Raw genomic sequence first — 26,962 nt, 5'->3', positions numbered from 1 at the left:
GCTGAATGCTCTCTGACACCCTGCAGAGGCCTGAAGAACTCATTACAAGACTTTTAACCTTAAAGTCTACCTTGTGATGGCCAGAGATGCCGCCTCAGGGTTTCGGCACTTTCGCATGATCAGCTGTGCTGTCTCAGAAGGAGAAGCATTTTTAAAATAAATGCCTTGAAAAAGGGTCTCTGTCCAAAGCATCAACTCTCCATTCCTTTCCATTGACGCTGCCCGACCTACTGAGTTCCTCCCTGCACCACTCTGGATCTACAGCATCTGCAGAAACTCCTGTGTTTATTCTTTAAATAAAGCTTATACACCAAGGCATTTATTCAAGCAGTTCTTGTTCTAATCCTTGTTGAAAACCTCTGTTGCTAGTGCTTATTCAATAAAGCTGGGACCTTTTTTTTTAAGCAGGTAGTTTATGTTTAAAGCACCGGAGTGCAAGTAAAGTACAATGTCAGTGGACGTGCAGAAGTTACACGCCTGAATAATGTGTGTCATTTGATTGTTTCTGTCAAACAGATCCTTGCCTGACAGACGTGCTTGTGGTGGTGTAGATTTCTGGGTGGGAACGGGTTGTGAACAAAGATTCAGTCTGAGATTTCACACTGCAGTTAACCTACATATGCAGAGAAGGGAACTAAACTGCAGGGGTGCAGACCAGTTGCTCAATTTTTCCATGTGCATGATTGCATTTTTTTTTAAATGAATTTTCAGCTGAGCACTCAGTATTTAACTTCAACTCGCCTGTTTTAGGTTTCGCTGTATTTGCCCATTGAGACAGCAATCACTGAATGAATACAAAGCAATGGCATTTTTGGGAGTGTCTGGTATAAATCACCAAAACCAGTTTTTCAGGTGAAAAGATAGGAGGAGGCAGGTCCAGGTCTGTGCTCATTTTGCTGTGCCATGGTTGCTGGCTGTTGCGGGCGACAGCAAGGCACAAAGGTTTAGAACAAGTTTTATTGTGTGTGTTAAAATACTATGGCATCACCAGAGACCAGCAATGTCAGTGCTCCGTCTGATTCAATCATTCCTTCAGGGGTAAAATTATTCACCAGCATCCCCGATCTGCTCATGTTACCTGAACTTGTGAGTATGACAAGGATGATTTGTGAAAAATGAGAATTGCAGATCTTGGTTTGTTTTGGTTATGGAAAGTCGTGTGTTTATACATGCATTTTACATTGTTTCATAGCTTTCCTAGTGCTTTTTACTGAAAAATTTTTTAATCAAATGACTCAAAATTATGCCACCGTGTAAATCAGCAGTTAATTTGTGGCAGTATAGGTGGATATACAGTACTCTATAAAAATCTCAGGCACCTTAATGTTGCGAGGGTGCCCGAGACTTTTGCACAGTACTGTATTTGTCAATGTGGAGCGGAGGGTGAGTTAGTAAATCTGGCAGGAGCAAAGGAGGGTGGAGTGCCGGAGGAGGGTGTGGGACAGGTGGCAGAGGAGTGCCAGGGGCAGGGGGTGGCACGGGTGCAGGTGCTCGCAGTCCTGAGAGAGCAGGCAAGGTCATTTGATTCCAAACAATTGGTTTATTGATCTTTGCAGGATGTTTCTTTAGTGTTTACCACTCTTTGCTCCCCCCCTTCCTCCTTCCCCAACTACGATTCCCTTCTGCCTGCTCCCTTCCTGCTCTCAGTCCACAATAGAAACCCTTGTAGAATCAGGTTTATCACTCATATGCCATGAAATTTGTTTTTTTTGCAGCAGCAGCAGTATAGTGCAAAGCCATAAAATTCATACAGTACTGTGGCAAAAGTCTTAGGCACCCTAGCTATATAACCGTGTCTAACACTCTACACAGCACTGTACCTAAATATTGAAGATGTCAACAGCTATGGGGAGAAAGCAGGAAAATGATTCTGAAATGGATAATCAATCATGCTGATATGTGGAATAGTGAATAGATCAGATGGGCTGAATGGCTTGCTTCTGTTCCCATGTTTATATATTTCTATGCATCTCAACTCTGTTGATTAATTAATTTCAATTTTTGAATATTTTCTATGAGTTACCCTTTGCTAAAATGGGCAGGGTAGGTGAGCTTCAGACACAATAGAATGAGTGGAACAGGTCTTGGTAAAAAGGTCTTGGCCTGAAACGTTGAATGTTCATTTTCCTCCATAGATGCTGCCTAAACTGCTGAGTTCCTCCAGTATTTATTACGTGTTACTACCTTTATATAGTGAATTTCATGATGCCAGGGTATCACAGAGCTTTTTGCCAGCCAGTGAAATGCTTCGACAAGTGTTGGCAATGACTTTGCAGTGGAACAATGGCAGTCATTTGTTCTCATTAAAATTCCATAAATAACTGAGCCATTGATCAAACATTGTTTGCATCATTGTTTTCTTCACTTCGGTGGAAAGAACTATTTAATCTTTTGCAATAAGCTTTTATGGCAGCTATTGCACAGAGTAGCATAAGGTTCATAATCTGTTTTATGAAATGTCACAGATCTAAAGGTATATCATTAATTGGAACACAATAATGATACTATAATCTCATTGAAATTTAATCAATTAACTGTACGTGCAATATCTGAGGTCCCCTGGAAAATCTTCCCGAATATGCTTGATGAGATGTAGACCTGTCACCCATCTCTTCATCAATGAATTTTAGGAGTCTCAGCCATCGAGTTGTAAATTTTTGTTGCCTGGTTACAGACCCTTCGGTACAACTCACCCATGCCAAACAATTTGCTACCTGACCAAGTCCAAATTTGTCTGTTTGTCTGATATTCCCAAAACACCGGGAGTCCCCAACCTGGGGTCCACAGGTCCATTGCTTAATGATACTGGTTCATGGCATGACAAGGGTTGGGAACCCCTGTCCTAAACATTTCCTCCCGTGTACCTGTCCAACTGACTTTTAAAGATTGTGCCACTTCCTCGGGCAGCACATTCCTCTACCTACCACCCTCTCTGTGGAAACATTTACCACCTCAGGTCCCCTTTAAATTGCTGCTCTCTCACCTTAAATCTATGCCCCTTCATTTGAAATGTCCCTGCCCTGCAAAGAATACTTTGATCAATTACCTTATCTACGGTCCTCATGACTTTACATATCTCTATAAGGTTACCCCTCAGCCTCTCCTGCTCTGCCGCATCAAACAGCCCACCTTATCTGGCCTCTCCTTTTAGCTCAAGTCCTGTCCTGCTGAATTCCTTGTGGATCTTTTCTGCTCTGCTTCCAGCTTAATGACACCCTTCCTATAGCAGTACTCGATACTCCAGGTGTGTTCTCACCAACATGTATACTTGTAACATGAAGCCCTAACTCTTGTAAAGAGTTAAATACAGTATATTCCCTGATTGATCAAGACAAGCACACCTTCAAGTGTGCCTGGCTGTAACACAATGAACTTGATAATTATACTGTAATCTTGGTTAAATAACTTAATCACTACCTACCTTCCCCTGGACTCATCCATTTCCTGCCAGCTTGTGCTCTTCCCTCTCCACCTTGCTTTTTATTCTGATTTCTGCCCCCTCCCTTTCCAGTCCTAAGGGTCTCAACCCCGAAATGTTGGCTTTTCATTTCCCTCCCTAGATGCTGTTTGCCCTGCTGAGTTCCTCCAGCAATTTGTGCTTCTGTCACTCAGTAGATGTAGTAGTTGTGCGCATCATAATCGGAATATCTTTCCAAGTGTGATGAACGAAGATTTAGACCTGCAACTGAAGCACTTCACCACTGATTTTTAGGATCCGCGGACATGGAAAAAAAGAAGAGCAGAATATGGACAGAGGAGATGATTCAGGAATGTGCTCAAGGTCTGGTTGAAAATGTACAAATTCCCCACTGATTCCTGGGAACCTCTGACCCATAACCACTCAAAATGGAGCAGAAATACTCAGGATGGAATTGAGGAACTTGAGGCCAGGCACTGGAAAAACAAAATTCCGCGTATGCGTCAGAAAGGACACACCACTTCACATCTACCCACCTGTCCCATTAGCTACTTCCTGTCTCACCTGTGGATAAGTTTGCAAGGTTTCATTGGCTCATTCACCATCTCAGAACCAATGGAAGGAGGGTGGGAGGAAGTCAACCTCAACCCTGAGGAACTGGATCGAAGTAGAAGAGAAAGATACACTCAATGGCGACTTTATTAGGTACGCCTGCTTGTTAATGCAAATATTTATTCAGCCAATCATGTGGCAGCAATTCTATGCATAAAAGCATGCCGGCATGGTCAGGAGGCCTGTAACCATTCAAACCAAACAGCAAAATGAGGAAGAAATATGATCTAAGCGACTATGGAATGATTGTTGGTGCCAGGCGGGGCGGGTTGAACATCTCAGAAATCGATGATCTTCTGCGATTTTCAGAGAGTAGTCTAAAAGCAAGAAACACATCCGGTGAGTGGCAGTTCTGTGGGCAAAAATACCTTGTCAATGAGAGAAGTCAGAGGGGAGTGGCTACACTGACTCAAACAGACAGGATGATGACAGTAACTCAAATAACCACACGTTACAACAGTGCGCGGAAGAGCATCTCTGAATGCACGACACATCAAACCTTGAAATGGATGGGCGACAGCAGCAGAAGATCACACTAAGTTCCACTCCTGCACCTAATGAAGTGGCCACTGAGTATATACACTGATGGTAATCTATATATTGTGTATAATATATATAAAGATTGAGAGATGCGGCAGACTTGGAGACTGCTTTTAAACCGTTCATGAATAATTTTGAATTTTTGCTAAGTGTGGATTGCTAAAAGTATCATAATGAGCTTGGTGAGCCAACCATTACCCTTCATCATGCAACAAATCTCCTTTAAGATACATTATGGAGTGGCTTCAAACACCTCAAGTCTTGAGAGAAATTGCAGTGTGATGCAGCCACGATCTTACATTTATTTCATTCCATTTGCCTGTACTGCTCTATTCCTTTCCTGTTCAAATGCCCCTCAGGTGCTGTAATTATATCTGCCACCTTGCTCCATGGACCCCACAACTTGGTGAAAAACTTGCCCCTCAAGTCCTCTTTAAATACCTCATCCTCTCATCTTAAACCTATGCCCTCTAGTTTTAGGCTCCCCTAACCTGCAAAAAAAATAGGCTATCTACAATATCTTTACCCCTCATTATTTTGATAAAGCTCAATAAAATCACTTCTCAACCTCCAACATTCCAGCAAGAAGAAAACCAGCTCACCCAATCCATCCCTATAACATCCAGGAGACTTGCTTCTACTATCTGTCTAATGTATCACATCTTTCCAGTGGTGTGTTGGCCAGAACTGTACACAATATACCATAAGTGGCCTTGCCAACAGCTACAGCATGACATCTTGCCACATGGCATGAGCACCACGAAGCACAGCGATAAGTGTGACTTTATTACAACTACGGGCGTTCCAGAGTTCAATTCCAGCACCACTCTGTAAGGAGTCTCTGCATGTCCTCCCCGAGGAATGCTTGGGTTTACCCCGGGGTGCTCCGGTTTCCTCCCAGAGTCCGAAGATGTACCAGATAGTGTAATCGGTCATTGTAAGATGTCCTGTGATTGAGGTTAGGGTTAATTGGGATTGTGGGGCTGCTGAGGTGGTACAGCTCAAGTGGCGGGAAGGGGCCTGCTCTTCTCTGATTCGCTAAGTAAATAAATAATCCAATCTTATTTTCAACATGGAGACAAGTATGTTGAATATCTGCTTCACTACCCTATCCATCTGTGTTGCCATTTTCAGGTTGCTATGAACTAGCACCCCAAGGTGCATTAGCACTCCTGAGGTCCCTACCATTGACTACGCATATCCTGTTAGTGCCTGGCAGCTGAAAATGAAATTATCTCACACGTAAACTCTATCTTTCACAATTGCTTTATGCTCCACTGTATCATTTCACAACCTTCATCACCATTCTACCAATTTTTGTTTATCAGCAAACCTACTAATCATACCTTTTGCATTTTCATCCAAGTCATTTATACATATGACAAACAAAAGTCCCAGCACTGAATACTGTGGTATGCGATTGGTTAGACTTCTGACTTACAGTCAGAAAAATCACCCCTCAACCACAGCCCTCCTACTCCTATCACTAAACCAATTTTAGATCCAGTTTCCCAACACACTTGAGATCCAAGTTCCCTAGCCTTCTGAACCAGTCTACTGTGTGGGATTTTGTCAAATTCTTCGGTAATTCCATTTAAATTATCTCTGCAGCATTGCAAGCACTTCATGTGTAACCAAACCAAATTTAGAGATGTTAGGACATATGATTATGAGTGCCTGGTCAGAATGGTAGGTTTTAAGGAAGTGTCTAAAAGGAATGAGGTAGAGAGACAGCAGAACTTCAAACCTCAGGGCCTGGGCAACTGAGGCCAAGGTTTCTACCAGAGTTTGAAGAAAACAATGATTTGGAATGCCTACATGACTGGAGATCACATAGATTGGTAGTGATGAAACCATGGGCCTAAGAAATAGCACAAAGAGGTTATTTGTCCCCTGAAACCTGGCCTGTCATTCTAGTAGATCATGGTGGACCATCCCCACTGATTTCCCTCCTGGTACTTCTCCTTGCAAGTGGAACAAGTGCTACTTCTGCCCCTACACCTCCTCCCTCACTCATCATTCAGGGCCCCAAACAGTCCTTCCAGGTGAGACGTCACTTCACCTGTGAGTCTGTTGGGGTCATATACTGTGTCCAGTGCTCCCAGTGTGGCCTCCCGTATATTGGTGAGACCTGACGTAGATTGGGAGAACACTTCACTGAGCATCTTCCAGAAGAAGCGGGATCTCCCAGCGGCCACCCATTTTAATTCCACTTCCCATTCCGATATGTCAATCCATGGCCTCCTCTGTTACCATGAGGCCACGCTCAGGTTGGAGGAACAACACCTGATCTTCCATCTAGGTAGCCTCCAACCTGATGGCATGAACATAGATCTCTCAAACTTTCAATAATGCCCCTGCTCTCCTTAACCATTCCCCATCCCCTTTTTCCTCTCACCTTATCTCCTTGCCTGCCCATCATCTCCCTTTTGTGCTCCTCCCCTTTTCTTTTCTCCATGGCCTTCTTTTAGACTTCCCCTTCTCCAGTCTTGTATCTCTTTCACCAATCAACTACCCAGCTCTTTACTTTATTCCTATCACCTTGTGTTTCTCTCTCCCCTCCCCCCCCCCACCTGTTAAATCCACTCCACAGCTTCTTTCCCCAAGTCCTGCCGAAAGGTCTTGGCCCAATGCTGCCTGGCCTGTTGAGTTCCTCCAGCACTTTGAGTGTGTTGCTTGGATTTACAGCATCTGTAGATTTCCTCTTGTTTATGGTTGGACCACCCCATCAACATTTTCTTGACACTTGACTACCAGCCTTTGAGGAAGAAAGACTCAAAAGGAGAAAAAGTTTTATAACATTTTGACTTAATGAGGTAAACCCTTTGTTTTTAAGCAGCGACTCCCAGTTTTAGGTTCCTCCATAACGAGCACTCAAGATCTTATAAGTTTGTAGCAAGCCGCCACTCACTCTTCCAGATTGCAGTGGCTTGACTTGTCCAACCTCTCCTTATATGGCAACTTGCCCACCATTAGTCTGGCAGTTCTTCTCCCAATGAATTAATATATTTCCTTAAACCTGATACTCAGTGCTTCAGATGCAGTCTCACCAGTGACCTATATAACTGAAATATAACCTCTCTACTTCTGTATTCAGTACCTCTGGCAATAAGTAAAGTTAACACTCCCAATTGCAAGTTGTAACAGCAGATCAACCTTCCGCAAATCATGCTTTACGAACCTCACCCCTCCTCCCCCTCCCTTGGTTACTTTGTATGTCAAGAGTCTGCAGTCTTGCACGCTGTTGATGTATTCAGAAGCCACTTTTTCAGGACTGGTGTTCCAGAACACTTAGTCTGTGACTTTTTCAGGACTGTGACCACAGTTTGTGGTTCAACAATTTCAGTCATTCCTGAAAATGAATGAAATAAGACATATTACATCTGCACCATACCACCCAGCTACAACTGACTTGGCAGAAAGGCTTGTCCATAGGCTAAAGAAAGCACTGCATGCAATGTCAGCAGTACACACTACACTAACACTGAGTCAGAAGTTCACCAATTTCCTCCTTGCATATCATAATGCAGCACACTCCGCAACCAACGATTCACCACCCATGCTGTTCCTAGGTGTTCCTTGCGTTCTCCTCAAACCCAATCTCAGGAGGATGGAGCAGGACAAACAGCTGGGACAAATTGAAGGCTCCCCAATCAAGGTGGTTCGATGTTTCACTCCTGGACAAGCAGTCCTGATGAGGGACTATAGAGTTGATCAAAAGTGGGTACTTGGAAAGATTAAGGACAGAACTGAAACACTCTCTAAACAGTAGAGATTGCATCTGAGATCATCTTGAGATGACACATCGATCATTTGTTGAGAGCAGAGTCAATTGTCGGAGAAGAAAGGTGTCCAGAGCCATCAGAACTACTTCCTGCAGTCCCAGAGTCAACTCCTACAACCAGCGAGGAGGAAGCCCCAGAACCTGAGATTGTTTCACAGCCACAAGTCTCACCTGCCAAGCAGAGTGACTCCCCTTGTCAGGAAAGATGTTATCTCACAAGAGTAAGATTTAATCTCTGTGGAGGTTATCTTAAGGTCTAAATGGGACAATTTAAAATTTGCTATGCTGTGGACACCTGTATTTCCTGTAGTTGTATGATATAATATACTGTGTATATAATTGCGATGCATTGTATGTTGAGTTGGAATTTATAGCTAAGCAGGGAGAATGAAGTTTTTTTAAATATTTCAGTAGTACTTAAATAATATGGCAAATATATTGTTTAAGCATTTTGGTTTGTTTAAGTAATTCATTACAGGTGATATGTAAAAGTAGGTGTACTGCATACATTGTGACACGACCACGTGGTATGCGCGCACCCCACCCAAAGTAAAGAACAAACGAAGCCTCACATCTTCTGATATGTCTATCCATGGCCTCTACTGTCAAGATGAAGCCACACTCAAGTTGGAGGAACAACAGCATATATACCGTCTGGGTAGCCTCCAACCTGATGGCATGAACATTGATTTCTCTAACTTCTGTTAATGCCCCTCCTCCCCTTCTTAACCCATCCCTTATTTATTTATTATTTTTTCCCTTTTTCTCTCTCTCTGCCCCTCTCACAATCACTCCTTGCTTGCTCTCCATCTTCCTTTGTTGCTCCCCTCCCCCTTTCTTTCACCCTGGCCTCCCATCCCATGATCCTTTCCCTTCTCCAGCTCCGTATCCCTTTTGCAAATCAACTTTCCAGCTCTTGGCTTCATCCCTCCCCCTCCTGTCTTCTTCTATCATTTCAGATCTTCCCCTTTCAAATCTCTTACTATCTCTTCTTTCAGTTAGTCCTGACAAAGGGTCTCAGCCCAAAACATCGACTGTACTTCTTCCTATAGATGCTGCTTGGCCTGCTGCATTTCTCCAGCATTTTGTGTGCGTTGCTTGAATTTCCAGCATCTGCAGATTTCCTCATACTCACATCTCCTGGCTCTCTTGTTTTTCTTCCAATTCTATTTAGATAATAAGCTTCCTTATAATTTTTCCCCCACCAACAGACCAGTAAATCCTTCTGCGATATTGGTCCCAATGGTGTTGAGGCATAACCTGTTCAACTTGTGCAAGTCCCTCTAGGCACAAGAGACTACAGATGCTGGAATCTGGTGCAACGGTCTGCTGAAGAATATCAGTGGTTCCAGCAGTATCTGTAGGAAGAAACTGATCATCTATGGTTTGTGTTGAAACCCTGCAGGAATCCATTGTTATGTTGTTTGGGAGGTTGCTCAGCCTGCTGAGTTTCTACAGCATATTGTTTGTTGCCCCCATTTCTGTACCTCTAAGTAGGTGGTATCATGATTTATACCATGATTACTATCCCCAACTCCCAAATCGACAGACTCCCATCTGCCCCTCCCAGGCCATACCATACTGAAAGTCCTATCTTTCAGTCTTCTTAGATACTTGAGTTCAAAAGTGAGAATTAGAATCAAGCCACAGTGGGCTGAAACCAATATTAAGTTGACTGAGATGTGCCATGTCACGACACTGGCAACGTGGACCCTGCTGTGATTTAGACAACCTGACTTTGTCAATTAAGCTGAGGCCTGGTAACTTCTCTGGTGGACTAAGAATATCCCACAACTACAGAAGAGCACAACCGCCCTCTTTGTTGCCTACCTAGTATTTACCTCTCAACCACTGCTGTTCAAATGTGTTACTCAGCTGTTATCTAAAAGCTATTAAGGTTTCTGTCTATGCTATTTGTGAATTGGCCTGACTACACTTCAGGGGCACTTCACTGCCTGTAAAGTTTTGGTACACCCTGAAGTCACATGCCATATAAGTGCAAGTACCCTGAAATGTCACTGACCAATGACCTAAAAGCCCAACTTTAGGCATTAAATTCACGGGTCCTCACCATTCCAGAGAGGCAGCTACTCACACAGATTTAGATTCAGGCTGGTTTATGGCCAAGAACACTCAGGTGCTGTGAAGTTCCTTGTGTATGTAAAGCTCACAGAGTACGTGGTGACAATCATCATCATGTGCTGTGTCGTATGACGTGGGTGATCACGGTCCTTGACCATGACTGTTCTTGGCAAATATTTGTACAGAACTGGTTTGCCATTGCCTTCTTCTGGGCAGTGTCTTTACAGGACAGGTGACCCCAGCCATTATCAATACTCTTCAGAGATTGTCTGAATAGTGCCAGTGGTCAAATAACCAGGACTTGTGATCTGCACCAGCGGCTCATACGACCATCCACCACCTACTCCCATGGCTTCATCTGACCCTGATCGGGTGTGGGGAGGGTATTAAGCAGGTGTTACACCTTGCTCAAGGGTGACCTGCAGGCTAGCGGAGGAAAATATCACCCTGCTCTTCAATAAATACAGTGACATATCCAAAACTATAGAACAGTGCAAAGACGGCAGTAAAATCTGAAGTAGGGCAAAAGACATTGTGAACTGATAAACCAGAGAGGAAGAAGTTAAGAACCGAAAGATGTAGTAGCACCAGAAGGGAAGGGGATGTGAAAGAGGTGATTGGTTTGGAAGTCTGATGACAGTGAGGAATCAGAACCAGGATCAGATTTAATATCACAAACAAGAGAAAATCTGCAGATGCTGGAAATCCAAGCAACACACACCAAATGCTGGAGGAACTCAGCAGGCCAGGCAGCATCTATGGACAAAAGTACAGTTGATGTTTCGAGCCGAGACCCCTCGAGGTGTCATATATATGAAGAGGCCATGTCCTGGACAATGGGGTCCTTAGTGATGGATGCTGCCTTTTTGAAGCATCACTCCCTTGAAGATGTCCTGGATGCTGGGGAGGCTAGTGCCCATGATGGAGCTGGCACAGTTCACTATCTCCTGCAGATTATTTTGATCCTGTGCAGTGCCCCTCATTCCAGAGGGTGATGCAGCCACAGTGGATCTGCAGAAATTTGCAAGTGTCCTTGTTGACATGCCAATTCGTCCCAAACTCCTAATGAACTGTCATGCCTTTTTTGTAACTGAATCAATATGTTGGGCCCAGGATAGATCATCAGAAATGTTGACTCTCAGGAATTTGAAACAGCTCTCCCTTTCCTCTTCTGATCCCTCAATGAGTACCGGTGTGCATTCCCTTGTCTTACCCTTTCTCAAGTCTACAATCAATTCTTTGATTGTGATTGATCTCAGAAGTTGAGATGTTAATTTTAGTGTTCATGATGACAGGTACCAAAGCTAATCAAATTAATCTACCGGAGGCTGTCCTGGGTTGGAGGACCTTGCACATGCGTGGGTTTGTGGATGGTAGGAAGGAGGGAAATGGGGCTTGTTTTGTTGCTGTTAATTCATGACTTGTTGTGTTCTGTTATTGTACTAGGCTTTCTGGGCATATTATTGGTGCATATTATATATGTTGTGACTCTTGCAGTTTGCCCCCAGCACATCCTTAGGTCGCGTTGGTTGTTAACGCTAACAATGCATTTCACTGTGTGAATAAATGTACATGTAATGAATAAAATTAATCTGAAACTAATCAATAAAAATATACACATAGGTCTTTAAACAACAAACTCATCCCAGTCATTAATAGTTGAGACATTATGAGGGATACCTTGCTTGGTTTATAATCCGGGATGGTGGGAGAGGACAGGGGAAATTTTATCAACGTCTAATCTGGTCTTTTCTCCATGAATGCCAGGTTGTTGACAGTGTTCAGCAGATGTTCAGTCTACCAGCTGGGTATAGCACAGGGAGAAGGCAACCAATTATTTTCTATCATAGGCTGAAGTCATCCTGCCTGCTAAGAGGACCACGTTGTTTGCAAACTTTGTCTCTTGACGTGTTGACTAAATTGCAATACCGGGTGAGCCAAGAAACTGTTAACGTCAATGTTACTTCTTTCCCTTCCTACAGGTCTTTGGTGGGCTCGTCTGGATTCTTGTGGCTTCCACTGAAGTTCACGATAAAGACAGTCTTGGCTGGGTGATCTTTGTTTCTATCCTCCTGTTCACGCTAACCCTGCTGCTACTGGTATGCTACTTCACCGGGTTGCCCAGAAATTCAACAGCATGGTGCTTCTTGGTAAGGGCCTGGGACTGTTTCTTTTTAAGCCTCTTGGAGCTTTAAACAAGTTTAAGCCATTGACTATTTGTAATTATAGATGCAGGTGTGATGACTGGTCTTGAAACTGCTGGGGCTGATCTGAAACAATGCCCAAAGAGGAAGAAGCAGTTCTAAGGAACATCACCACCTTCCTGCAACAAACTATCTGCTAGAAGAACTCAGCAGGTTGAGCAGCATCTGTGTGGGGCGGGGGGGGGGGGGGGAAAGGAGGAAAGTTGACATTTCAGGTTGAAACCCAGATTGAGAACCGCAAGCTTTTAAATTCTTTCCTAAGTTACACAGCAAGCCATCTTGGAAATACATTGCTGTTCCTTCATTGCTGCTAGCTCCTAATCTTGCAGCAGCTTCCCTAGCAGTACTCTGAGAGGACCTTAACCAAAAGGGATAAGCAACGAAGACAGCTCTTGCTAGGAAAACCCACAACCTGTTAGTGAATACATGACAACAAAACGAGCTTTTCAGCAGCTAATGAACTGAACAACAGAACACTTCTACAATGGGAGAGATGGGAATCAGAGCTATTTGTGCAGAATGGAGAGGTCCTGAAATTCCTCAGGACATGTACCACAAAAATGGAAAGTGCATGATCAGGATGCAATTGGCCAGGAATGGTGCAGCCAGCACTTGTCTGTCCATTATCAGTTCGCTTTGAACTTTCTTGTGCTTTTTTATGGATTCTTTACAGAGGAATTTGAAAGATTACCACATCCAAAGAGGAATGTTGCTGGTATAGGAGCTAAAAAGGACAGCAAACATAATAGCGAAGGAGAATGATTCCTGGGGGGGAGTTGTATTTCATTTCCTAGTCTCACATTTTCCACGCATGTATAGCGTTCCAGAGACAGGAAAGCCAGATATGTACATGATATGTCAGCTGTGGTCTTGATAAGGCCCAGTGTAATTGGAGCACTCAGTTCCCAATATTGAATGGAATTGCCCTCATGTGAAAGGCTGAGAGAGAGTTGGAGAGGGAGTGCAAGCAGAAGAGCTTTTACAGCTACTATAGTGCAGGATACTTGAATATAGTATAAACACAAGAAATTCTGCAGATGCTGGAAATCAAAAGCAAAATACACAAAATCCTGGAGGAACTCAGCAGGCCAAGCAGCATCAATGTTAGTAAACAAACAGTCGACATTTTGAGCTGAGACCCTCCTTCGGGACTGTTCATTTCCATGGATGCTGCTTGACCTGTTGAATTCCTCCAGCTTTTTGTACATGTTGGATACATTTCATTTGGTTCATTTATCCAAATCATTGTCTTGGCCTATGAAAGTCTAGGGTCCCAACACCAATCTCTGAAGCATTCTAGTTATGACCTTCTTGCCTGAAAATAAGCCACTCTCTATTTTAGAACTAGTCGGCTGGTGGTGCAGTGAGATCAGCGCCAGGCTCGAGAACGGAGGTTCCCGAGTTCAATCCAGGGCACTCTGCATCCGTGCCGGGTTGATATGGGGCTCGCAACTTGGCCTCATAAAAAACACTGCCACTCTGCACAATGTAGTCTTCCTCTGACCCCAAGAGACAACCATATATATATTTATTTATTTATTTATTTTAGAACTTTTAACCAATGATTCATCAAAAGCTGTATTTTAAGCCCAGATTCCTGTGCAAGACTGCTGTTTAATAACCTCAAAGGTCTTCTGAAATTCCAATTGCATCATATTCTTTAAGTTCTTCCTCGTGCATCACAAGACCATATGATATAGGAGCAGAAGTGGGCTATTCGGCCCATCGAGTCTGCTCCGCCATTCAATCATGGGCTGATCCAAATCTTCCAGTCATCCCCACTACCATGCCTTCACCCCATACTCTTTGATGCCCTGGCTAATCAAGAACATAACTATCTCTGCCTTAAATACACCCAATGGCTTGGCCTCCACAGCTGCTTGTGGCAACAAATTCCACAGATTTACCACCCTCTGACTAAAGTAATTTCTCCGCATCTCAGTTCCTTCTATCATGAAATCGTGCCCTCTTGTCCTAGAATTCCCTACCATGGGAAATAAATTTGCCAATCTAATCTGTTCAGGCCTTTTAACATTTGGAATGTTTCTATGAGATCCCCCCCCCCCCCCCACTCTTTCTCCTGAACTCCAGGGAATACAGCCCAAGAGCTGCCAGATGTTCCTCAAACAGTAACCCTCTCATTCTTGGAATCATTCTTGTGAATCTTCTCCGAATCCTCTCCAATGTCAGTATATCCTTTCTAAAATAATGAGCCCAACACTGCACACAATACTCCAAGTGTGATCTCACGAGTGCCTTATAGAGCCTCAACATCACATCCCGGCTCTTAAATTCTATACCAACTAATAAATGCCAACTTTGCATTTGCCTTCTTCACCACCGACTCAACCTGCAGGTTAACCTTTAGGGTATCCTGCACAAGGACTCCCAAGTCCCTTTGCCTCTCTGCATTTTGAATTCTCTCCCTATTTAAATAATAGTCTGCCCGTTTGTTTCTTCCACCAAAGTGCATGACCATACACTTCCCAACATTGTCTTTCATTTGCCATTTCTCTGCCCATTCCCCTAAACTATCCAAGTCTCTCTGCAGGCTTTCTGTTTCCTCAACACGACCTGCTCCTCCACCTATTTTTGTATCATCAGCAAATTTAGCCACAAATCCCTTAATACTATAGTCCAAATCATCGACATACATCCTGCTGGAAAACTTAAGATTAGTCAGATACAATTTCCTTTTCATTAATCCATCTTTTTACAGTCCAATGATCTTCCAAGCTCTCTGTAAATTCTAGCCTTTTCTCTGCAAGTGACATTACTATATCTATTCCACAGTTCCCCATTTCTTCTCTCTCTTCTTTATCAAGAATTACATTTGCTACCTTTCAGTTCCTAAGGACTCTTCTATGATTGTCCAGGTAAAGAAGGCTGAAGGCCATAAATACAAGAGATTGTCCAGATGCTGGAAATCCAGAGACACAGACACAGTGCTGGAGAAACTCAACAGGTCAGGCAGCATCTATGGAAATGAATAAACAGTCAACATTCCAGGTCGAGACCCTTTATCAGGACTGGAAAGGACATGGAAGCAAGACAGAAAAAGGTGGGAGGAGGGGTTGGAGTACAAACTAGAAGTTCACAGGTGAAGCCAAGTGGGATGGTGAGAGGGAATGAAGTGAGAAGCTGGAAGGTGATAAGTGAAAAAGGCTGAACTCAATCCCCTGAATAATGAAGGCCAACACACCATGGGCCATCTTAGCATTTTGCATGGCAATTTTAAGAGACCTATGGACTTAGACCCCAAGATCTCTCTGTTCCTCCACATGACTAAGAATCCTGCCATTAACCTTCTACTCTCCCTTCAAGTTTGACCTTCGAATGGTTATCACTTCACGCTTTCCAGGATTGTACTCTATCTTGCACTAATCACCCCAGCTCGGCACCCCATGTCCAGTTTTAACCCATGACAACCTTTAACACTAAGACACAACCACCCTTTGTGTCATCTCATACTTACTAACCCACCCTTCCACATTCTTGCCCAAGTCATATAAGAAGAGCAGGGGTCCAAGAACAGATCCCTGCAGAACACCACTAGTCATGAACCTCCGGACAGAACACAGGCCATCAGTGACCATCCTCTGCTATCTGTGGGTGAGTCAGTTCCAAATCCATGTTGCCAAATTCCCATGGATCCAATTGTTCATGACTTACTGCATGAGCACTTTATTGGGAACCTTGCAAGTTCCTTACTAAAATCCATATGCACCACATTTGCTGTTCTACCTTCATCAATTTGTTTTGACACTTTCTCAAAAAAAGTCATCAGGCTTGTGAGGCACAACCTGCTCCTCACAATGCTATGCAGACTCCCTAATAAGACTGTGCTCATCCAAATGCCTGTAAATCCTCTCCTCAAGATTCATTCCTACTAGATTGCCCACCACTGTTTTAATACTCACTGATCTGTAATTCCCAAGATTGTCCCTATTACCAACCTTGAACAGAGGTCAGGATTTAGCTGCAAAGCGGGAGATTGCAGAGTGAATGAGAGACAGTTCCTTGTGGTCTTTAAGTGCCAGTTTTAAAAGGTGAGCAGGGTCTGGTGGAACTTGTTTACAGAGCAGGTGGTCCCTTGGGCTAATAATAACTTAGCAAGGGCCAGTAAAAAGAAGCAAGGCTTAAGTGGAACAGCAATTGCGCGAGTGGGTCAGTGTTAGACTGGTCAGGCTTTGGCTCAATAGGCTTGGGCAAAACAGACACAGGCTAGAACTTAAGTCTGAGAAGTTAGAGGTATGGGAAGTGCAGCCAGCATGGTAGTTTAGACAGTAGCGTGCTGCTCCTGTGAAATGTGGGATTTCAGGGTACCCAATGGGCTCCCTGATGACGACATCTGCAGGAAGTGCACACAATTTCAGCTCCTGACTGACAAGGTCAAGGAACTGGAGCTGGAGCTGGATACCCTCAGGACCATCCAGGAGGCCGAAGACTTCATAGATGATGCTTCTACTGAGGCGGCCACACCCAGGATGCAGGCTTCAGATGGTAGATGGGTGACCAGTAGGAGAAGTAAGGGGGAGTAAGCAGTCAGCACAGGTGATCATTCACCTCAACAACATGGATACCCCTTTGAATACCGCTGGGACAGGCGGCCTCTCAGGACACAACAGCAGCAGCCAGGCCATGACACTGTAGCCAGCTCTGAGGCTTAACAGGGAAGAGAAAACTCAGGCAGAGCAATCGTGACAGGAGACTTAATAGTTAGGAGGTGGACAGCAGATTCTGTGGCCATGAAAGAGAATGAGGTGTTGCATCCGAGGTGCTAGGGTCCAAGATTTCTCAGAGCAGTTAAAGAAGGTTCTCAAGAGGGAGGGTGAGCATCCAGAGGTTGTGTGCACATTGACACCAATGACATAGGTAGGAAAGGGGAAGAGCACCTGTGCTCTGAGTACAGGGAGTTAAGGAAAAGGCTGAAGAGAAGGACCACCAAGGTAGTCATCTCTGCATTAGTCCCAGTGCCACGTACTAGTCAGGGTAGGAATAGGATAATAGTATACATGAATGAGTGCCTGAGGAAGTGGTGCAGAGGGAATTTTTTCCAGTTTTCTTGATCACTGGGATATCTTCTGGGGAAGGTATGAACTATACAAAAGTATAGATTACACTGGAAACTGGGGAGCGGTGGTGGGGGTGACCAATATCTTGAGGACAGGCTTACTAAGTTATTGGGGAGGGTTTAAACTAAGTTGACAGGGGAATGGGAACCCGAGTGAAAGAGTCGAGGATGGAGCAATATTGCAGTCGGGGGATGAATTGAAGTGAATCATAAAGGGTGATGAATACAGGACCGAATGTGTTATATTTGAATGCACGCTGTATACGGCATAAAGTAGATCATTGTAACACAGACAGGGATTGGCAGATAATGATGTGGGCTTCACTGAGTCAAGGCTGGAAGAAGATTATAGTTGGGCAGTTAACATCCAAGTATACACAATCTATTGAAAGGACAGATGAGTAGACAGAGGGGGTGGTATGACTCTGCTGGAAAAAAAAATGAAATCAAATCTTTTGAAAGAGATGACTGAGGATCAGGAGGTGTAAAATCCTTGTGGGTAGAGTTAAGAAACTACTGGAGTAAAAGACCCTGATGGGAGTTATGTACAGACTCCCAAACAGTAGCCAGGATGTGGGATATAAATTCCAATGGGAAAAAGAAAAAGCATGTGGTAAGGACAATGTTGTGACAGTCATGGGCGACTTCACGTTGCAGGTAGATTGAGAAAATCAGGTTGGTGCTCGATCCCAAGGGAGAATTCGTAGAATGCTTACGAGATGGCTTTTTAGAGCAGCCTGTGGTTGAGCCTACCAGAGGAAAGGCAATTCTGGATTGGGTGTTGTGTAATAAACCACATTTGAATAGGAAGCTTAAGGTATGGAACCTTTCAGAGGCAGTGATCATAACATGATAGAGTTCACCCTTCATTCTGAGAGGCAGAAGATAAAGTCAAATGTATCAGTGGAGTAAAGGGAATTACAGAGGCACGAGAGAGGAGATGGCCAAAGTCGATTGGAAAGGAACATTAGCAGGGATGATGGATGAAGATCAATGACTGGAGTTTCTGGGGGCAATTCAGAAAGCACAGGATAGATACATCCCAGTGATGAAGAACTATTTTCAAGGGAGGATGAGGCAACTGTGACAGACAAGGGAAGTCAAAGACAGCATTTAGTGCAAAGTTAGTGAAAATAATGGAACAAAAGTTCGGAGCAGCTAAGCAATTGTCATCTTACCGGAAGTCCCAAAGATAGCATAAAAGCAAAAGAGAGTGCGTATAACATATTACATAGCATATAAAAGAGAGAGCAAAAATCAGTGGAAAATTAGAGGATTGAGAAGCTTCTAAAAACCACCAGGAGGCAACTAAAAAAAGCCATAAGGAGAGAAAAGGTGAAATATCAAGGCAAATTAGCCAATAAATCAAAGAGGATACCAAAAGTTTTTTCAATATATAAAGAGTAAAATAAAGTCAAGAGTTGATATTAGACAGCTGGAAAATGATGCTGGATAGGTAGTAATGGGGGACAAAGAAACGGCAGAAGAATAGGGACATAATGCACCAACTCCTCATTTTTAGAAATTGCTTGTCAATTAACATTTTTTCACCTTTTAATCCCCAATCTGACGCCCCAGGAGTTACACATAATCAGCAAGGGGAAGTAACAGCATCTGTGGGAAGAAAGGAATTGCCACCTTTTGAGGTTGAAACCCTGCATCAGGTTTCGACCTGAAACATCACCGTTCCTCCCTAACTTCCTCCAGCAGATTGATTGTTGCTCCCGATGCCAGTATCGGTCTCTTGTCCAGATCATGTCTCAGGTCCTTACGTTTCTTGTAATTTAAGACTCTTAATTTTAGATCCCAGGATTTAAAAGTAAATTTATTATCCAAGTACAAAGTCCTTTGTACATAAATGTCACCATTTACAACTGAGATTCATTTTCCTGGGGGCATATTCAGCAACTTTACAGAATAGCAACTATAACAAGATCAATAAAAGATCAACCAGAGTGCAGAGGACAACAAAGTGTGCAAATGTAAACAAATAAATAAGATAATGAGATGAAGAGTTCTTATAGTGAGATCATTGGTTGTAGGAACTTCTCAATGGATGGGCAAATGAGTGTATTTATCCCCCTTTGTTCAAGGGCCTGATAGTTCAGGGGTAGTAACTGTTCTTGAACCTGAGTTCTGAGTCCTGAGGCTCTTGTACCTTCCACCCACTGGCAGCAGTGAGAAATAAGCTTGGAGTGGGTGGTGGTGATGTGATGATCTCTGAAAATGGATGCTGCTTTCCTACAAAAGCATTTCACGTAGATATGCTCAATGGTTGGAAGGGCTCTGCCCATGATGTACAGGGCTAAATCCATTACCTTTTTTAGGATTTTCCATTTAAAAGGCATTGGTGTTCCTTTACCAGGTCATGATACAGCCAGTCAATATACTCTCCACAACACATCTAAAGTTTTTCCGCAGTTTTAGATGTCTTGCTGAAGATCTGCAGACTCCCAAGAAAGTAGGGGTGCTACTGTGTTTTCTTTGCAATTGCACCTTCATGCTGGGTTCAGGACAGATCCTCTGAAATAATAACACCCAGGAATTTAAAGTTGCTAACCCTCACCATCTGATCTTTCAAAGAGGACTGGCTCATGGACCTCTGGTTTCCCCCTCCTGAAGTCTACACTCAGCTCCTTGGTCTTGCTGACATTGAGTGAGGGGTTATTGCTATGACACCACTCAGCCAAATCAGTCTCCTTCCTATATGCTGATTCATCACATTTGATATGACCCACAACAGTGGCATCATCAGCAAACTTGAATATGATGTTGGAGCTGTACTTAACCACACAGTCATAGGGGTAAAGTGAGCAGAACAGCCCTGTGCTGATGGATCCTGACCCAGGAGCCTGTGTGGAACTTGTATGTTTCCTTCCCCCATCCCACTACAACAGGTTAATTGGCTTTTGTAAATTATCATTAGTTGAAATAAGTGGCAACAATTCAAACAAGAGATGGTGGGCATATGAAAAAGAACATATTGTAGGTGTAAATGAGGAAGTGGGACTAACAGGATTGCTCAGTTTAGGATCTATGTGAACCTCGTGATCTTCGGTGTCATTGTGAGTGAGTTTCAGAATGAACTAACTCACTATCAAGCTTAAAAACAAATTACCCTTTCTTAAGTGCCTTTTAACCACCAATTTATTAATTCACCCATTCTCAATGATCTAAAATAGCCTGCTCTCTGTTCGGGTTCACACACTGATGAAGAAAACATCTCTTACACACTTCAATAGGGTGAAGAGACATCTCCTTCCCTCTGCTAGCCTGCAGGGCACCCTTGGGCAAGGTTTAGCACCTACTTAGCTCCCCCCACCCCCAATCAGGGTCACGTGAAGATATGGGAGCAGGTGGAGAATGGTCTTATGAGCAGCTGGTGCATATCACACATCCTGGTTATGTGACCACTGACACCTAGCAGACAATCTCCAAAGAGTATTGATAATGGCTGGGCTCATCCACCTTGTAAATACGTTTCCCAGAAGGCAAACAACTTCTGTAAAAAAATTCAACTTTAATTCATCCAGCACAGTACTGATTAGGATTCCCCATGCTGGGTAACCTTATTCAGCATGGTGGATTAAAATCTTTCTGGTTAGTGCACTACCCTCATCATATCTGGTCCTAATTTCATAACTTGTACTCCTCCCTGCATTCCCAGCAGCGTATGAAGGTCTGGGAGTAAAAGCTGTCAATGCTTACTGCGCCTTGCTTTTTTGTAGTTTCACCCCAGCTGAAAAGATGCTCAACTTCTCAGGTGAGATGTTTTCTCTCTGTAAGGGAAATGGCCTGATTGGGAATCAAATTCAGGTCTATGTTGAAAGCCCCACATTTACCACTGTACTACGAGGACCGGAGGGAGCCCAGTTGCAGAAACTAGCATGCAGACAGGAGTTGATGTGCAGATTCAAAGGCAAGCTTTACTTTCATTTCACCAAGAAGGGCAAAAACAGGAAGCCAGTCCAAATCAAAAATGCAGCAATCCAAACACAAACTCACTAATCCAAGGTGTCGATGCACAAATAACATCCAGAAATGACAAGCCATGAGCAGACCAAAAAACCTCAAGCAATGCCATTGGCTCTTACTACTTACAAGATCACACTTTAAGACTGAGCAAAGTAAGTTATGGGGAGCAGGGTTTAAATGCACACATGTTAATTGGGAACATGTGCAGTCAATGTTCAATAACAAGAGAGTCCAGTCAGTTCTGAAAAATCCTTAGTGAACAATGTCTGCCCCTGCTGGCCAACCCTGGATAGACAGGAGACAAAACACCCTCTATCCAATTGTTTATCAAGGCTGTGATTCTTTTGCTGCTTTATTCATTTTTTTCTAAAAGAGGAATATTTAATTCCCAGACTTGTTCACTTTGCCATTGGCTATCTGGAAATGTTGTGAATTTTACATATTTATTTCTATTTATCAAGCACGAGGCCCTGACACACCTAGGAAACAAGGACACTTAAGTCAGAATGCTGTTTCAGGATTTCAGTTCAGCATTCAACACTGTTGTCACACAGACTTTGGTGAACAAACTTGCACTCCTTGGTCTAAGTACACTATGGTGCAAATAGGTGTTGGGCTTCCTAACAAACAGACCTCGGATAGTCAGGATGCACAACTGCTCCTCCCTCCCCGTCATCCTCAACACGGGTGCCCCCCTCCCCCGGGCTGTGTGCTGAACCCATTACCGAGCACTCTTCTTAAAATGTGTGGCCACTGTGAGATGCTGCTTTCCCTGGCGGGCAGAGCATCGGTGAAACAATCTCCCAGTCTGCGTTGTGGCCACACATTTTAATTCCACGTCCCATTCCCACTCTGGTATGTCTACCCATGGCCTCCTCTACTGTCAAGATGAAGCCACACTCAGGTTGGAGGAACAACACCTTATATACCGGCTGGGTAGCCTCCAACCTGATGGCATGAACATTGACTTCTCTTACTTCCATTAATGCCCCTCCTCCCCTTCTTACCCCATCCCTTATTCATGTATCTATTTATTTTCTCTCTCTCTCTCTCTCTCTCTCTCCCTCTCCCTCTCCCTCTCCCCCTCCCTCCCTCCCCTCTCCCTCTCCCTCTCCCCCCCCTTCCTTTAACAATCACTCCTTGCCTACTCTCCATCTCCCTCTGGTGCTCCCCTCCCCCTTTCTTTTTCCCTAGGCCTTCTGTCCCATGATCCTCTGCCTTCTCCAGCTCTGTATCCCTTTTGCCAATCACCTTTCCAGCTCTTAGCTTCACCCCACCCTCTCCTGTCTTCTCCTATCATTTTGGATTTCCCACTCCCCCTCCTGCTTTCAAATCTCTTACTATCTCTTCTTTCAGTAAGTCCTGAAGAAGGGTCTCAGCTTGAAACATCAACTGTACTTCTCCCTATAGATGTTGCCTGGCCTGCTGCGTTCCACCAGCATTTTGTGTGTGCTGCTCCTATATTGTATGATTTTATGTATAGTTCTGCTTGACACAACATTTAACAACAGGTAAGTACCTCATGTTGAGAATGGATTAAGGTTCTTGCTCAGCAGCAATCCATAAGTAGAAATAATTCCTTCCCAGACTGAGAGATTATGTTGAGATCGCATTGAGATTTTTAAAGTTTCAAACTTTTCCCTATTTCTTTCCATAGGATGCTGCCTACCATGGGATTTCATCTGTTTTCTATCTCAGTGCTGCAGTCCTGCAGGCTAATACTGCTGTACGCAACACGGAAAAATCTGGATCCATATACAAAATTGATATTGCTTCCACGGTAACAAAACACTCCATTACATAAAAAGTTGCAGTATTGACTATTCCTGTTAATCTTCTCAAATCTTACTTTGATATACATATTCATAAAAGTTTGGGATATTACTGATAGAAGAATGCTCATTTTAGGCGTGCTGTTCTGCGGTTAATTATCGGAAAATAAAGGCCTTGTTTTTAGTGCAGATGTTACACATGAAAATGCCTTAAGTGTAATGGGGAAACCAGGGAAAGAATAGGTGCTGCTATCTAGAATAATTCCAAATGTCCCTCATCTCTGCACATATTCATCGTGTGCATGTGGTCAACATGTAAATAGAGGTCTGTGTTTGTACAGGCACGCTTTTATGTGTGTGCGTGTGGGGTCTGTGCTGTACCGCCTGGTCTAGCCTTCAATTTAGTTGAAAGTTTGGAAATCTGAAATAAAATAAAGGTGCTGGAGCCATTCAGCAGACCAGGCAGTATTAAATTAGTCCTATCATTATCTTTCTTTTATCACTAATATTTTTGGCTCGATGAACTTCCATCAAAACCGGGAAAAGACAGAGATGAGGCAAAGATGAGGCAAAGATGAGTGTAGTTTCAATGACATTTAAGAAGCTTTCAAAACGAAGCTATCAACTTAATTATGATCCCATCCACAAGTGTTAGCATTCATCTTCTCTGACATAGTGCTTAGGTGCTTCTATCTCTTTCTTCCAAAAACTTACTGAGGTAGGACATAAGACATAGGAGCTGAAATAGGCCATTTGGTGCAATGAGACTGCTCCACCATCTCATCACGGCTGATCCAATTTTCCTCTCAGCCCCAATCTCCTGTCTTCTCCCCGTATCCTTCATGTCTTGACCAATCAAGAATCTATCGACCCCTGCCTAAAATATACATAAAGACTAGGCCTCCACAGCTACTAGTGAAGCAAGAGTTCTACAGATTCACAACTCCGTGGCTAAAGAAATTCCTCCTCATCTCCATTCTAAAAGGATGCCCCTGTATTCTGAGGTTGTGTCCTCTGGTCTTAGATTCTCCCACCATAGGAAGCATCCTCTCCATTCACTCTATGAAGGCCTTTCACCCTTCAATAGGTTTCAATTAGGTTACCCCTCATTCTTCTAAATGTCAGTAAATACAATCCCGGAGCCGTCAAACACTCTTCATATGACAAGCCATTCAATCCTGGAATTATTTTTGTGAACCTCCTTTGAACCCTCTCCAGTTTCAGCACATCCTTTCTAAGATAAGCGGCTCACAATACTCCAAATATGGGCTCACCAGTGCTTTATAAACTCCTTGTTTTTGATGACTTGAATAATAGCTCTTGAAAATGCAAACTCTCACAACAAGGATAGGAAGTGGAGGGAACACCATCTTCTGCCTATTCTCCTTGAAGTCACACACCATAGTGACTTGGAAATATATTCCCATTCCTTTATTGTCACTGAATCTAAGTTCAGAGTGTTTCCAACACAGTAGCACAGTGAGAATGTGGCTCAGCACCACCTTCTCAAGGGCAATTAGGAAGATGTTATGGATACTGTCTTTAGTAATCACATCCAACTCCCATAGAGTGTTTTTTCTTCGACTGAAGAACTGACAGTGCAGGTGAACAGAGGTTCCTCGCTGGAATATTTTGCAATTCTGTCTACACCCAAGAGACGATGATCGTGGGAGAAATTGGCCTTTGCTTGGCAGGGTGAAGATGTGCTCACCCCGTACATTTAGCTGTATAGAACTGAACTCACGGGAAGTGAGAAAAACAAAATTATTGTACATTTAGCTTTTCTGCGAGAAGTTGAATTTCCACTGGGGCTAGCAGTGTGGAAGTTGTTCTCACAGAGGAAACACATAGGGTACAACTTCATTAAAAAGCTATGTGATAAATCATTGTGATTAAAATTGGCAATGTACAGTGAGAATAATAAAATCCCTTCTCTTTTCTCTGCAGGTATTTGCGTTTGCAGCCACTGTGCTCTATGTGGTTCATGCAGTGTTCTCATTCAACAGATGGAAAACAGTTTAACACTCTTCATGGCCACAGTAGCTGGAAGTATGTAGAATCCTACAATAACACAGCACATACATAGATCTTTCAGTCTTCCAAGTCCTTGCCAACCAGCAAGCAGCCACTTACTCTAATCCTACTTTGTTGTGTGTTGGATTCTACCACTCAACTAGAGCAACATACAATGCTTTGGCCTATTTTCCCATCAATACTGTATGTTGAATCAGTGGAAGACAATGACAGTATGCCAGAAACTGACTCATCTCGCAATTTACAGCACTTGACTTGAGGGTGATGAAGTGTAATTGCATCACAATTTTCTGTGCAATTTCAATCCTTTCTGAAACATAGGAAGCCAGATGCCCCATCAAGTCTGTGATGGCCCAAGTAGTCCTGTCAATGCTATTTACCCGTAGATACAAACAGCAAGGAAATAGGTTCTGTAGTCTACCATAAGACATAGGAGCAGAATTAGGCCGTATGGCCTATCGAGACTGCTCCGCCACTTCATCATGGCTGATCCATTCCCCTCTCAGCCACAATCACCTGCCTTCTCCCCATATCCCACCACGCCTTGACTAAAAGAACCTATCAACCTCTGCCTTAAACATACCCAATGACGTGACCTCTGCAGCCGCCTGTGGCAACAAATTCCACAGATTCACTACTCTCTGTCTGAAGAAATTCCTCCTCATTTCTGTTCTAAATGGATGTCCCTCTTGTCTGAGATGGTCGTCTCTGGTCTTAGACTCCCCCACCATAGGAAACATCCTCTCCACATCCAGGATGTATCCTATGGTGTGGGAATCTAAGACCAGATGGTTGGTGGTTGTCACTATCTGTGACAACCATCAAATACACATTGACCCCAGTTCTCCACTGATTCTCCCCACCTTCCCATCAGCTCCCCCAGATCTGATCTCTCACCTGAACTCTAGGATGATCTTGCTCTGGGCAGTTGACCTTCCACTCCACACATCACTGTGACATGGAAGACAAATGGAGTATCTGGTGCCAATCCACATGGTCACACAGAGATCGTAAAAACTCCACACAGAGAACCCAGGAGGTTCCGTTTGAACTGAAGTCAGCGGGACTGTGAGACAGCACAATGCCTCCAACAATACATTCCTACACATCCTACTCAGACTGTTTCTGACCAGTGTGGAGAGTTCTGAGGTAACTAAAAGTCAAAAAATAAACATGGCCCCAGCAACTCATGCTTGTGCCTTTTTTTTTCACTTTGAAACATTGTTGTTGGGTTTCCAAAGACTATTTAAAAAAAACGCCCTGCTAGGATTTCATTTCAAGTTTTATAGTTGCCAGCTCTCTTGGTCTTTAAGGCACGACAGCACAATATTGGTAGTAGACTTCCACTACTGTATACCCTGTTCACTGTCTCCTGAGAGATCTCTTTATTGGAAAGAACATCATGATGCCTGTCGATCACATGATCCGCAGGAGGAATGTCATTTGATCTTGCATTTGGCGGAGGGA

General features: G+C 43.5%; 1 protein-coding gene across 1 annotated transcript; it reads left to right on the top strand.

The window, feature by feature from the left end:
- The first annotated feature begins 869 nt into the window (after positions 1-869).
- Positions 870-26,673, top strand: LOC132400348 (myelin and lymphocyte protein-like). The gene is made up of 4 exons (XM_059981299.1): positions 870-1,086; positions 12,419-12,586; positions 23,347-23,469; positions 25,409-26,673. The coding sequence occupies exons 1-4, from the start codon at positions 979-981 to the stop codon at positions 25,481-25,483; spliced, it is 474 nt and encodes a 157-aa protein (XP_059837282.1). The 5' UTR covers positions 870-978; the 3' UTR covers positions 25,484-26,673.
- Positions 26,674-26,962: the final 289 nt, after the last annotated feature.

This window comes from Hypanus sabinus, chromosome 10 (genome assembly GCF_030144855.1).
Source record: "Hypanus sabinus isolate sHypSab1 chromosome 10, sHypSab1.hap1, whole genome shotgun sequence".
Lineage (NCBI taxonomy): Eukaryota > Metazoa > Chordata > Chondrichthyes > Myliobatiformes > Dasyatidae > Hypanus > Hypanus sabinus.
This window is presented reverse-complemented; position numbering and strand designations above follow the sequence as displayed.

Coding starts and splice junctions, on each gene's coding strand:
- LOC132400348 (XM_059981299.1), top strand. CDS start 979: ATGGCATCACCAGAGACCAGCAATGTCAGTGCTCCGTCTGATTCAATC. Junction 1,087..12,418: donor TGCTCATGTTACCTGAACTT/GTGAGTATGACA, acceptor CCCTTCCTACAG/GTCTTTGGTGGGCTCGTCTG. Junction 23,470..25,408: donor AAATTGATATTGCTTCCACG/GTAACAAAACAC, acceptor TTTTCTCTGCAG/GTATTTGCGTTTGCAGCCAC.